Raw genomic sequence first — 15,027 nt, 5'->3', positions numbered from 1 at the left:
TATTTGAACTAAATTTATATTTTAAATTGACGTTTTAAAAATTGACATTAAGAGCTCCAGTTTCTGACCCTCAGAATTCTTCGTGTGGCAGTTTCTGACCCTGACCGTAGCCCAATTTCTGACCCTCAAATTTAATCATGATTAGGTTATGAAGTGCTTACTAATTTTAAATAAACTGAAATTATTATTAAAATAAATAAATATTTATTCTAAAAATATACAGTTTGTTAAAATTTAACGTATAAATAGTTCAAGTCTTGTTATAACATATTACACAAACAAAAAAATTAAAATTAATTATTTAAATTACTTGGACTTTTTTTTTATTTTAAGAGCTTTTTGTTTCTTTTTTTTCAAGTTTTTCTTTTTTAATTATTTTTTCTGCCTCCTTGATAGCTTTATTTTTGGAGACCTTTCAGCTTTTTTCAATTCTTTTTCTTCTTCTAATTTTCATTTAATTAATTGTAATTGTATAATTGTATAATAATAAAAATATTAGTAAACTGAAACAGTCATAATTTAAGCGTTGATAAAACTGACATTTTTTTATTAATAATTTTATCACTTAAAAGATGTATTTACAAGATTTAAATACAATCTTTTATTTATACCAATGAATATTAAATGTAAATTTATCACTTTACTACGAAAAATAGTAAAAAAAATATAAGATAACAATAAATATTATTATTTTTACATTTAATGAACAAGTGACTAAAAACATGAGACAGATAACCTAGCTTTTAGAAGGTTAGAATTGCAGGGTCAACAACTGTGACATACACTTAAAATTGAGCCTAGTTATTGACCCTCAAATTTCAGTAATAAAACTAAATTTAATATGTTTTATAAATATTTTAAAATAAATTTTAATTAATTATTGACTTATTTGTATATTTTTAGTTAGATTTTCGTACTTACATCATAATTTGTGCACGAACTCAATTGTCGTAGCTCCTTACATAAACTGTTTAGACTAAAGCTAAAAAATGGCTTCCACAGTCACTTTTGGTTTAAAAAATTTTTTTTATTTAGTTAATATTTTTTATATTTTTTAATTGACATTAATGAGGCATAGAATAAATTACTGTCAATTAAAAAAAAAATTATTTTCACATTAAATGTATAGTTTTTTAATTAATTCCAAAAAAAGTTGAAAAGGTCAGAAACTGGGCCAGGGTCAATAACTGGGTCTTTTACCTTATGGTAAAATTAACTTTCGTAACATCTCGGATGTAGTTTATGGCCCTGAGATCTAAGTTATGTTTTACTATTATCGGTGGTACCTTTACTTCTATAGGTTTCGTGTCATTATTCCCTTGTATGATTTCCATTGTTTCTTGCTTTTGGCCACGCTTTCTTGACTTAACCTTTGTAAATTCTTCTAGTTCGAGGTCGGTATCCATATCACTTCGGTCAGTAAGTGACTGGTGCCTGTTTTCTTTTTTATTCTTTTTACTTCGTACCATTGTTTGTTTGTTACTTTTGATTTCAGAATAGGCTTTTTACTTAGGTCTTCTCTCTTTTATATCGGACGGAGGCGCCCATCTTGATGTGTGTGCATTCCCAAATGCTACAGGGCCGTACTTAATGCAGGGCTGTACTTGGGTGTCGCCGCATATATATATCTATACATATATACTGAAATCTTTTATATTAGCAACTGTACAAATACACTTTAAATATATTACAACGATTATTACTCCAAATATAACCCCATTTACAAGCAAAACACGGCTTGTTCATGGATTCGGCGCCATTTTAACTTAACGACAATAGATGGACAATACATCTAGACAATATATAGTAAAGAAAGAATTTCAAAGTAATGCAAATTATTTAAAATCTAATCAATTGAATCTCATCTTTATAAAGCAAAAATTAAGACTTTTTATAGCAGTTCACGTTATTCCAAGCTTTAAAAATTTGACCTAAATATGTTAAATTTTTCAATGTTATGAACAACTTTCAAATTAGTTTTAATAATCAAAACTTCATGTACCGTGACACGGGTAATCAGTACAGATGTTTCATACATATAAAATATGTTTTGTATGCAATGCTCCCTTTATGCATAAATAATTTGTAACTTCATTTATTGTTGAAGAAATGGATAAAATATCGCACAAAGAAAAGCCTAAAAAATTATTATATAACACTTTGCACTTTAATTTTAATCGAGTTGGTGTATGACTTAGCTCACGGACCTGCCCTAGTGCAGCACTACCCATTATTATTATTAATTTGCACTTTAAGTGCAACACTCACTTAATGTATAAATAATTTGTAACTTTAGTTATTGTTGAAGAAATGGATAAAGTATCAAACAAAGAAAAGCCTAAAAAATTATTATATAACTCTTTGCACTTTTAGTGCAATGCTCACTTCATATATAAATAATTTGTAACTTTATTTATTGTTGAAGAAGTGGAGAAAGTATCAAACAAAGAAAAGCCTGGAAAATTACTATAATGTTTGAGAAGATAATGCTTGTCTTTAATAAATATAATGAAATAACGAAAGACAATTCATTTAAAAATTACATAATGTCTTAAGCATTCCCATTTTCATTGCTGATACATATGCTATTTACAAAATTCGAACTTCTTACCAATTCCACAGTAACATCATCATTACTTAATTTCATCTCCATTTCCTGTACAACTGTAGGCATCTGTAATGGGCAGTTCAAAAGAAATGACAATGGGATTATGAGAAGTTGATGAATAATTTTGCTTTTGTGCGCTCACATAGAGCAACATTTCGTGTTGCTCTTTCTTAATAATTATAAGTTCATAGCATATTTTTCCGATTACCATTGTTAATTAATCTAGAGATTCTTGCAAAATTCTAATTTTTGTTTTGTCTAAATTAATAAAGAAGCATTTATGAAAAGACAAAACGTTTACGCATAAAAAGCATATTTTTATAGAATTCAAACATTCAAAATCTCCATTTGATCAACATTTGAAACATTCAAATTATAATTTCAATATCAATCTATACTTAATACCTGTGGCATAGGTTGATGAACCTGGATTTGATTCAAAAGCTGAATTTGTTTCAGCCTCCTTCGCAGATTTTTGTCCTACAGACTATAACGCAGAAATTTAATATACATTGAAGCATATATATTGTTGTATAATGGTTGCTTTGCAGCGAAGTTTTAATACGAGATAAACACTTTGTCTTGATAGACTATTTACAGTTTACAGTAGAATATTGAAGTAAAGAATTTTATGGTATTTTATTAAATTGATCAAGTATCGTCGATGCTGCTTCCAAGAGAGCGATTTTATCGTGCGCGTCTTAGAAATATCTCCTTTGTGTTTCTTCGAGTACCCCCGATTCTCTTCGTGTATCCTAGGTTCGTATCACAGTGGTGCACATACTAATTTGATGTAGTACATATATAGGGGTGTGCAGCGGGAACAACATTCATTCCCTCTTAGAGAACGATTATAGTTTCTTTTCAAATTTTAGATACCAATTTCAAAAAACATACTAAAATTATAATCTTAAATGAAATAAGGAGAACATAAAAGTATTCAAAATGAGTACATAGAAATTCAGGAAGAAAAGAGGAGCTATAGATGCAAGCCCTTACAACAGAATTAGTTATAAAATATAGAACATGATTCTTATCTAAACGCGAGGGAAAACTTTTCTTAAAAGTTTGCCGAAAACGGCTCGTTTTCACGGGCGCCAAGTTTACCTCGGCGCAATATCGCTCATATTGGGCAAAAACCGCTTCCCGTGGCATAGAGCAGAATTCCCCCTTCCAGCCAGCTTACACCAGGAAAGACGGTTCTTAAAATTTTGCCCAAATTGGCTCTATTTACATCTTTAAATAAGGGATTCTAGGGATCATTTTACAATACCGATTAAATTAAAACTTGAGGCAATTGTGTCATGATTATAGACTGTGATTATAGACTGGCAGATCAGAAGGTTGCGTGTTCAAATCACGTCGGGGTCACCAATTATGTAGGTAAACAAATGTTGAATATAATAATATATATTTATTTCTTATTATTTACACTTCATCTGATACAACCGATAAGCGGGGAGAGAATGAGAATTATTCGATGATAGGTCTGGGTATTATACCCAAACCTTAACGACGTGGACGTCTGCTATTGGTCGTGTTTGCCATTCCAAAGGTGGTTAATTGGAGGGTCGCTACATATAATTTATAATAAAATGTATAAATAGTAATATTAGTCTGAAAATAGACAAACATTTTTTACGAAATGATTAAAATAATATTATTAAAAATTGAATATAAAACAAAATATAAATAAATAGAAAATGATAATCTCTAAAAATTCTTAATCTATAAAAATTTCTAATGTATCAGTGTGATGTTTTACTCACCTCTAACCCAATCAAATTAAGTTTTGAGTTAGGAATAATTCGCATAGAGCTGAAATTTGGTACATGTGTTAAAAAAGCCTTTATAAATAAAATATCAGAAGTCCCCATCGATCCGACATATGCGAATTGTTTAATTCAAGGTCAACGGTGCACAATTCTATTTTTCCCAATTTTTCGAGAAAATTATGGAAAATATCGAAAAATTATGTTTGACAGATTTGTTTATTCTAAAATTCTCTGTTAAGTTGTTATTATTGATTTTTTTCGTTAGTATCACCGTTACTGAAATATTGCCGTTTGAAAAGTTAAAAAATTCATATTATTCATAATATGCAGTCTTCATACGTCATCAAGCGTGTAGTATAAGTAAAAAATAAAAGTCAGTTGTCTTCTGTTTAAATAGTATAAGTTTAATGATATTTGATAATATTTGATAAATAGTATAAGTTTAATGAGTATAAAACTATAGTGTCAGCCCCTAATCACCTTTTAATCAATATTTTTTATTTATTTGCCTTTTTTATTTCGACGATTGGCTGAAAATCATTATTCAAGATATATATATATATATATATATATATATATGTAATATTTTAGATGTTAAAAATGTTAAACATTTTATTTGCAGCCAAATGAAAAACAATAAATAATTTTCATGTACGTTTCAATAAGTTTTCGTACAAGATGAAAAAATTACAAAATTACAGAATAAAATAAAATTAAATAATAAAATTATATAGTTAATCAATTGAATAGTAGAAGGTATTAATGATATGGGCCCTAACAAGTGTAAGCAGAAATTGATAGAAACTTTGAAGCCAAACAACGATTTTCCAAAAAAGTTTATAATTCCGGCATAGTTGGCATTCTTTCGATCTCTAAAGCTATTGAATTCTAATTTATTCCCTGAATCCAATTTATTGAATGAACGTCATTAAAAATCCCAGTTTTTTTACTATTGAACCCACAGCGCTTTAAGCGAGTTTATATTTTGCTATGTCATTTTCCTAGTGTGGGAGAGGGTAGTGAGCGAGGTGGGAAAATATATTATGCACTTAATAACACACAATTACATAATACAGAATGTAATAATTTATTTAATTACATAGAATAAGAAAAAATAATAAAAGATATTTTATTAAAAAGAAATAAACAGAAAGAAAAATAGTACTCTAACTCATGTTTAATGTAGAACGGGTTTATTTCTTCTAAATGTTATTACAGATAATTTTCTAATTGTACTTCCACAATTATTTCTTCACTCTCACTTTCTTCTTGTTGTGCATCATCTTTTTGGTCCTCTTCTACTTCCTTTTCTTCTTGAGATATAGATGCAAAAAGATATGAATCAATTGTCTCTTCATTTATGTCATGCGTATTGTCATCGGTCGCATCGAATTCAATATTCGAGCAAGTGTGACCCTGGCAATTTATACATACTGGAGAACAAAATAATCCCACTCTTTTACAGCCGCAATTCTTACTGCAGTCCGTCTAGCAGTTGCAAAAAGAAGTTTTGCTGGAGCGAGCGGAAGTAGGGTTTGAATTGGAACTAAATTATCTTTTAATTTCCAACCCCATTTTTCTGGGTCCAATTTATTACCTAGCCACACTTGAACTTGATAATACACACGATACAAATGTTGAAAAGCAGAAGCAGATGTTGAAGGCATGCAAGACAGCTGTACAGTTTTATTGGTCCACGCAGATTTTACAAATTTAATATATCTATACTTATCTATAGAATCAATTTTTTTTGGTGCACCATACATTGCAAGAAGAAAATTAATTCCATTCTTCACGATGTTATATGGATCAGAATCAGTCTTTGCAGATACTTCTGCACAATCAATTAAATCATTACGTTTTTCGAACATTTTGAATAGTGTTGTTTTACACTTCTTAAAAAAAGCTGATGTAGTGTCGCAACCTGTTATTGCATGTAAAAATAAGATATGGGTTTGGCAATTTGGATATGCAGTCATACTTTGTGATGAATATATTCTTGATTGTACTTGACTTTTCCCAGGTTTCAAAAAGTAAATAATTTTATCAACGGGTGTCCGTGCATTGAGTAGTACCAACAAATCAACATCTTCACCTACGATGATAGTCATACTTTGCATTTTACATTGTTGTATTGCTGTTTCAATTATGAGAACATCAGCATCATTATCAGCTTGTGTGGTTGAAATACCTGCAGCTGTAAACTCTGCGCAAAGCAATGTAATAAATCGAGACTTATTATGGGTATTTGCAAAAAATTGCTGTTGATTTGTTGGAACTTTCATAACTCGATCAAAATCTATATCCACAGAAGAAGAGGTTTTCGTAGCTCGCCGAAGTTGTTCTGCTGCTTTAATATTTTTCTTGTGATCAGTATAACCATCGAATACGATTGTAACTTTATAACCAAAGTGTCGTTGAGTATATTGAACATATTTATCAAAAATAACTTGAAATGTTTCATCTCGATCCCATACTGCACGGTGTAGTAAATAGCCTCCATCAATGATAGCATTTGTATTATCACATTAAATTTTTACAGATTCAAACGAATTATACAAAGCTGACTTTACATTTTTACGCATTGCATCAAAGAGTGATAAAGGATAAGGAGCTAATTCATATTAAAAAAAAATTTCAAGTTCATCTTCTAATATATTAGTAATGCTCATGCGTTGAAATAGTAATATGGGTACTTTTTCATTATGTACTTTTATAATGCTACTCTTACTTAGGAGCGGGAGTACTAAATCAGCACGTTTTAACTTATTATTATTGAATGTTTGGTCAGTCATTTTTTATATATAATAAATTAAACGCCTTCCTGAATATACGTCAAGAGAAATGTTATTGTTATATGTTTATGTTATTTTTAATAAGAATCAATCAATATTTAATTGTCTTCGAGTGTTTTATCTATAATGAGGCAAGAATCCATCTATTTTGTTTTTAACTTTCATAGTTTTTTAGCCGTACATTTACTCGTAGGAGGACAAATAAAAACCAACACAATAAATTATTACTTCAAAAGAAGTATTAAATTGGTATAATCTAAATTCAAACCAGTGGATTTTTATTTTTCATTTATATTACACGTTCGACGACGCATAATGGCTGCATATTATGGAGAATATGAATTTTCCAACTTTTCAAATGGCAATATCTCAGGAACGGTGATTCTAACGTGTAAAAGCACAGTTTGGTAGAGAATTTTATAATAAACAAATTTGTCGAATATAATTTTTCGATATTTTCCATAGTTTTCGCGAAAAATTGGGAATACTAGAATTTTGCACCTTTGACCTTAAATAAAAAAATCGCAGATATCAGATCGATGGCAACTTTTGACATTTTATTTTTAATGGCCTATTTAACACCTGTACCAAATTTCAGTTCTATGCGAATTATTCCTAACTGACGGCTTTTTTAGCTTTAAATTGACTGGGTTATAATGTAAGAAAGATATGACTATGTTCTGGTTTGTATCTGCACTTCTTCTGCAAATTGAGTTCCAACATATCTTCCTACATCCGATCCATATGTTGGAAATGTGAAATAAGGTTTTCGAGGCGTCATTTTATTTATGCATACAATGAGATCATTCATATTTTTCTCTTTACATTCACTCCTTTTTAATTTTTTTATTTGTGCTACTTCATCATGGTCTAATATTATTTGGAAAATTATTCGAAAATATATAAGATTTATAAAAGAACTTTTGAACGTCTGTTTCATTCATATTATCTAATCCTAGGGCGTTTTTTCTTCTAGTGAAGATCTATGTTCTGTGTCTTTACTGAAAAAAAAATATTTTTGTCGATATCGGATAATCTGTTCACTATTTGCGGCAGAGGTTTCTGGGGGCTTTTAACTAAGCGCTTAATTGTTCTAAAAATTCTTCCACCAAAATGCAGATAAATCGCTTCGTGAAGTAAATAATGTACAATGTCGGTAAAAATGTAAAAAAAATCGCAACAATAACCGCGCCTAATCAATTTGGGATTTTATAATATCGATTTAAGTTTTTATCGTGCAAAATTTTACATGCTACAAAAAGTAACAAATAATGTTCATAATTTTGTTCTTCCAATACATTTTGTAAAACTAATGGGCTACAATGCATAAAAAATAAACGATATTGTGTTGCTTTCCAATTATATATATAAACATGTTCCATTAAATTCAGCAGGTATCGACTTCTTTAAAACTATTAAATTATCGCGCAATAAATTAATTTTATATTTTTTTAACCAAAAAATACTAGATTTTGTTATCCATTTTTGCAACGAAAATTTTGCGACACCAAGAAAAAACAAGTGCATAGAATCTATGACTTCTTCTTTCACCGGATCGAAATTTATTACTTTGATATGCGGGGAATATGGTGTGTTTCGTTTTTGCTCTTTGTTTCTAAAAGAATTAATATTCCTCTTTTGAGCATCTATTTCTGGATATACGCGAATCTTCTTGTTACCAAAACCAACAATACAGTAACTCATTTTGTCATACATCATTCACACGCGTAGAAACCTCCAGGTGATTTTGTGCATTTTATAAATGTTCTTGCTTGAGAATCAGCAATTATTAATGATAACTTATAATCAAATTTATGGTTTAAGTATCACCCCATTATTACCTAAATTGTTTGAATTATTGACAAAATTATTCAAAAATAAGTTAACATCACCTGGTTTTGAGTCGCTGCAAAAAAATTCAGCGATGAATGGATTAAATGTACATGTATCACTTTTACTAATACAGACCACACTGTAGTATTCGAATTATTGAATATATTTGCATTCCGTCTATATATGCACTAGTATTTTAGTTTGTGTTTCTTTATAATTAGTATTTATAATATTTTCCAGACCATTTTTTAATACCTAAATACGTGTAATGTCCTTCAGTATTCCTGAAACTCAACATAATTTGTTAAATTCTCTTGCGATTTGTACCAAGTAAAGTCTGCACCTTTTTGGAAAACGTGGAATGACCAAACATTCGTAATATCACTAATAATTTACTTATCACATTTAACCTCAGGGTATTTTGATGCCCACTTCAAGATATGATCATTGATATTTAAACTATTGACAAAATTTTGCGACATTATAAGAATCAGAAGAAAATTTTCAAAATATGAAATATAAGAAAAAGTAGTAATATTTTATATGTGCACGTGAAATAACAGAACGCTTTTATAACTGATCTATGAAACCATGTACTTGCATTATTACACATTAATATTATATATTTCTGTGAGAAAAGCTCAAGCAAATTTTGATCAGGCAGGTATGAGATCTCTAAAATATTTTTCAAGTTTTTAGAGGTACGCCATATGTTTGCTAATATGCCAAAAGCATTTTCCAATACCCTTCTAGCGCGCCTCAACCTATAATAGATAATAATAGATATGGCATCAATAAATTTTCCTTCAGACAGAAGGCCATTCCGACAATAACATGATCCCCAACAAAACCAAATGGCAGTTTATAGTCATAATTTGGTAACTCTGTTGGAGCAGGCAATTTCAAATCTTCGTTATCCATCTTCATTCCCATCAGCACCAACAGCTTATAGGACTATTACGTTCTGATTGCTGTTCAAAAAAAAAAACTTCCTTCCCAGTAAACTGGTCCGAAACACTATTGAGTCGTGGGTGCGGCCGTTCCGACCAATGTCAACAAACAAGAATTTATAGTCAGCATCAGCAAGAGCTGAAAGTACAATACTGTCAGTCCCTTTACAATTCTTGAATCTCGACTCTTCTTTTTGTGATTGCGAAAATTTATTTAATCCAATGCACCTAAACAATATGGAAAATTCCATGACATTTCAAATTATTGAGCAATCATTTCCCGTTGTTCCACTGATGTTGGAGAAGTGATAGCTAGATGCCGAATGGTCACAGAAAGCATCTGTTTTCGGCAGTATATCCTCCCGCATGACGGTGTTTTGCTTTTGAATGAAATGTGTCACAAGTGACAACAATTCTTTCCAGACAGGTTCTTTCGTTCTTATGTAGTTTTTGAAACTTGAAGGATCTTCTGCAATAAAAATATTATTATTAAGATTAAAAATGGCAATAAGTAGATCATATTTCAATGATTATTGAGACCCTTGTCCCACGCCCGACTGTCTGAACAGTCGGCATTGTATCACGGTGGTATAAACTTAATTATGTTTTGGGACGCTGCAAATTAAAATTTTAAATATTTAACACATATTTATTAAAAAAATATTTCTTTTTTGTACCGCAGGAGTACACACTTTATTATGTTATGGGACGCTGAAAATTAATATATTAAATATTTTACACATATTTATTAAAAATATTTACTCGATAAGATAAATAAGTTTTATTCAATAATATAAACATGCTGAATGAGAATGAGAATTAGTTTTATAAATATATTCCTAATAATAAAAAAGAAAATCATTCGTGCAAATTATTAAAACACTGTAAACAAAATGCCGCTTGTCCCTTGAAATGCGCACAATAAGTTTTAACTCTTTTCGCTTTATTGGCTGAATATGCCCTGCCATTTTTCTTAGTTAATTCTTTGTACCAATTCTTGCACCGTTTACGAGAATTCCTAGCCGATTCTTCAAATAATTTCAGCATATGCTTATTTGATGGAGTATGACGCTGATCTTGTTCTTTTGACAAAAGATTATCAATGATGATTTCTCTTAATGTTAATATGATCAAATATATTGTAGTTATTATATCATTGCAAAAACTCTTCGAAAGATTACCAAAAATATGCGCTGCAGTGATCAAAGCAAAGGGTGGTCATATTCAAGAAAATCGACTGCAGTGACATTTTTACATTTTCATCGCTAATTAGTCTAACATTTCTCACAAATTGGTTACAAATCAGTCACTAAATATTAATACTAAGTAGAATGTACAAAACCAACTTGAATAAAATTATTTTTATATGGAAAATATAGCTAAAAACTCAGAAGATGAGATGAAATGTGTTCGGAAACTTTTGGCCTGTACTGTATATATATATATATATATATATATATATATATATATATATATATATATGTCGGCATATTCTACAAATGTATTGTAATTGGTGAATACCCTCACGCAAGTTGCCAAAAGTGCTAGCGACTGATCACAGACAATTTCCTTCGGAATAGAAAATCCAGATCACACAAATTCCTTTAGGCGTGTCGGTATGGCTACCATATGATGCGCTTCTGATAACATTTGAGCCACTGGAAATGTTCCACTATCGGTGATAACTACATATTGATATAAAAAAAATATTTTTAGTCAGTTGTCCATCGAAACTGTTTATTTTCTCTACAACTCCCCCGGTTGCATCGATTATTAAACAAAGGTTGTTTTTTTGTTATAATTTTTATATAAATTCGTAAAGCCATGAACAAAAAAATTGATTTAATCCAATGTTAAGTATTGAGTTTTTATATTTGCTAAGTTGCATATATTTTAGGGATCTAATGGGATCTTTGAATGCATGCAATTTCCTTTTGGACTTGTATTTCGCTTGTTTCATTACTTGTCTTGAATACAAGTTTGGAAATTTCATACCATCATTTTGTATTATTTTATTAGGCTTCTCAATTTCAAGGATTCTGGAGCTTTTATTGTTAATACAAAGTTCGTTTCCTATTTGTTCACGTTCAGAACCTTTTAATGGTCGAGTACCACAATGAATTTTATCACCAAATGCTAAGTTACAAAACATTTTGATTCCAATTTTTTTGATATCTACAGCTCTCCCTTAATTCTCGATCCACATTTACAAAAACCTTGAAATACAATGTTTTCTATAAAAGTATTGACGCTATGTTTTCGAAATTAAGAACGACTAATATTTTCATAACACTAGTTAAAGAAGTTTTGATTCTTTTCTTATTACTAATAAATCAAACTAAATCATTTGCACTAATTTTTATTTGTATAGTTTTACTATCAGATCCACTATCATTCGACACTTCACTCAAATTCGATTCTTCGCTATCAGAATCTCTTGCAAATTGCGATTTAATTTTAAGTGTATTATGCCCTGGATACATTTCCCGAAATAAATCCTTATTATTTTTTATATATGAATGAATTGTGTTTTTATTTACATTAACTTCGTTTGCTATTTTATCCCGCAGTTTATCATTTTCGGATATAATTTTATCGAAAAATAAATATTGTTTATATTTTTGCACCTCACGTAGAATTGTTTCATAATTAGAATTTCTTGGCCTTCCGCGATCATTGGCTACGACAATCGCGGACTCTCCCGATTGATTAAATGTCATATGTCATATATTTTATTTTAATAATATAATGGCAATTGTGATGGCTGATAATTTTGTTCGGTAATGATCGCTCAGACATGTGACGTCACATACCCGTCTATGTTTGAGCACTTTTTGCAACGGAAAACATATGAGGACTAGCAGTCCATGTAGTGTAATGTCTACGCCGTCCATCCATCATGAGGTCACATACATACTTTGTTTTCATAATTTCATGCACTGAAATAATTTTGTATCTTAAAAAGACTTGAATCTTTATTTCTCAGAAATGCAATTCTGATATATATATATATATATATATATATATATATATATATATATACAGTACAGGCCAAAAGTTTCCGGACACATGAAAAATCTCATTTTCTGAGTTTTTAGCTATATTTTTCGTATAAAAATAATTTTATTCAAGTTAGTTTTGTATATTCTACGTAGTATTAATATTTAGTGACTGATTTGTAACCAATTTGTGAGAAATGACGGACTAATTAGCAATGAAAATGTTAAAATGTCACAGTCGATTTTCCTGAATATGACCACCCTTTGCTTTGATCGCTGCAGCGCATATTTTTGGTAATCTTTTGACAAGTTTTTGCAATGTTTGCGCAGGTATGTTCTTCCAGGACTCGTTAAGGCAATTCCACAGGGCAGCAAGGCTGATTGGATGCAAATCCTTCACGCGGCATTTAAGCTCGTCCCACAACAGCTCTATTGGATTAAGATCCGGCGATTGTGCAGGCCACTCAAAAAACCACTTCTGCGAGCAGTAAATAAACAAAAGAGATTGCAATTTGCCAAAACCCACTTAAATTGGACCATCAATCAATGGAAATCAGTTTTATGGACGGATGAGTCAAAATTCGAACTTTTCGGAAGTCATCGACGTAGGAAGGGTAATGAAAGACTCAATTCTAAGTGTATTTCGACAAAGGTAAAGCACGGTGGTGGTTCAGTGATGGCTTGGGGTTGTTTTGGATTCAATGAAGTCGGATCGCTTGTCAAAATACATGGAACTTTAAAGAAAGAACAGTATCATAGCATACTTGAGCGCCACGCCATTCCATCTGGTTACAATTTAATTGGTCCAAAATTTATTTTTCAACAAGATAATGACCCTAAACACACTTCCCGACTCTGTGCCAATTATTTGAAGCGAAAACAAGATGAAAAAATAGTTCAAATAATGGATCTTAATCCAATAGAACTGTAGTGCATTTGTCTGACTGATTTGCTTCCAAGCAGCATCCCTGCCCTGTGGAATTGCCTTAACGAGTCCTGGAAGAACATACCTGCGCAAACATTGCAAAAACTCGTCGAAAGATTACCAAAAATATGCGCTGCAGTGATCAAAACAAAGGGTGGTCATATTCAGGAAAATCGACTGCAGTGACATTTTAACATTTTCATTACTAATTAGTCTACTATTTCTCACTAATTGGTTACAAATCAGTCACTAAATATTAGGGGGACCGGAAAGTAATGTCGTTTCTGCGCATGCCAATACTTGATTGTCATTTGTCAGCTCATTGTTTGGTTCAGAGGCGTACCAAAGACATTGTGAAACATAGTGATTTCTTTTTGAATTACAATTTTTTTTTTTGTAATTTTGGGTAAAATGGCAGCCAAATACCAGAAGAGGTACACATCCGGCATTGCATGCTCTTTGAGTTTCGCAAGGGAAATAACGCAACAGTTGCTACCAAAAACATTTGCGATGTTTATCCAAATGCACTGGACATTTGTAAATGCCAAAGGTGGTTTTCCAAGTTCAAATCGGGTAATTTTGATCTTTCCGACTCGTATCGATCAGGAAGACCATCAGCGTTAGACAACGACGTGTTAAGGGCGGAAGTGGAAGCAAATCCGTGTCAGACGATCGAGGAATTGTCAAACAGTCTCAACCAACCTTGGTCGACCATCCAAGAACATTTGAAGCAGATTGGGAAAGTAAGCAGAGCAGGTGTTTGGGTCCCGCATAATCTGTCCGAACAGAATAAGGCTAACCGATCAATCACATGCAACAGAAAAAATTAATGAATTGGGGTGGGAGGTGCTGCCTCATCCACCATATTCGCCCGATGTTGCACCATCGGATTTCCACTTATTCCGAGGGCTGCAACACTTTTTAAGTGGCAAAACATTTGCAAATTTGGATGATATCCAAAATGCCATCTCTAGATATTTTGCCGAAAAAACCAATGAATTTTTATCGATCAGGGATTGAAAATTTACTCACTGGATGGCAAAAGGTTATTGACAATGATGGGGAATACATCATTGATTAAAAATAAAGACTCGTTAAAAATGTATGTGTTTGTAGTTTAGCGTAAGAAAACGACATTACTT

The 15,027-nt window shown here is 31.0% G+C and overlaps 1 protein-coding gene across 1 annotated transcript; it reads left to right on the top strand.

Moving 5' to 3' along the window:
• Window positions 1–14,337: 14,337 nt before the first annotated feature.
• Window positions 14,338–14,781, top strand: LOC113380653 (histone-lysine N-methyltransferase SETMAR-like). The gene has a single exon (XM_026619814.1). It carries the CDS (start codon window positions 14,338–14,340, stop codon window positions 14,713–14,715), a length of 378 nt encoding a protein of 125 aa, XP_026475599.1. The 3' UTR covers window positions 14,716–14,781.
• Window positions 14,782–15,027: the final 246 nt, after the last annotated feature.

The sequence above is a fragment of the Ctenocephalides felis genome, unplaced genomic scaffold (assembly GCF_003426905.1).
Source record: "Ctenocephalides felis isolate EL2017-DRISC unplaced genomic scaffold, ASM342690v1 CF-g0.4_SCAFFOLD_02291, whole genome shotgun sequence".
NCBI classification, from domain to species: Eukaryota; Metazoa; Arthropoda; class Insecta; order Siphonaptera; family Pulicidae; genus Ctenocephalides; species Ctenocephalides felis.
This window is presented reverse-complemented; position numbering and strand designations above follow the sequence as displayed.

Excerpts from the sequence above, each read along its gene's own strand:
- LOC113380653 (XM_026619814.1), top strand. The coding sequence starts at position 14,338 with ATGCTCTTTGAGTTTCGCAAGGGAAATAACGCAACAGTTGCTACCAAA.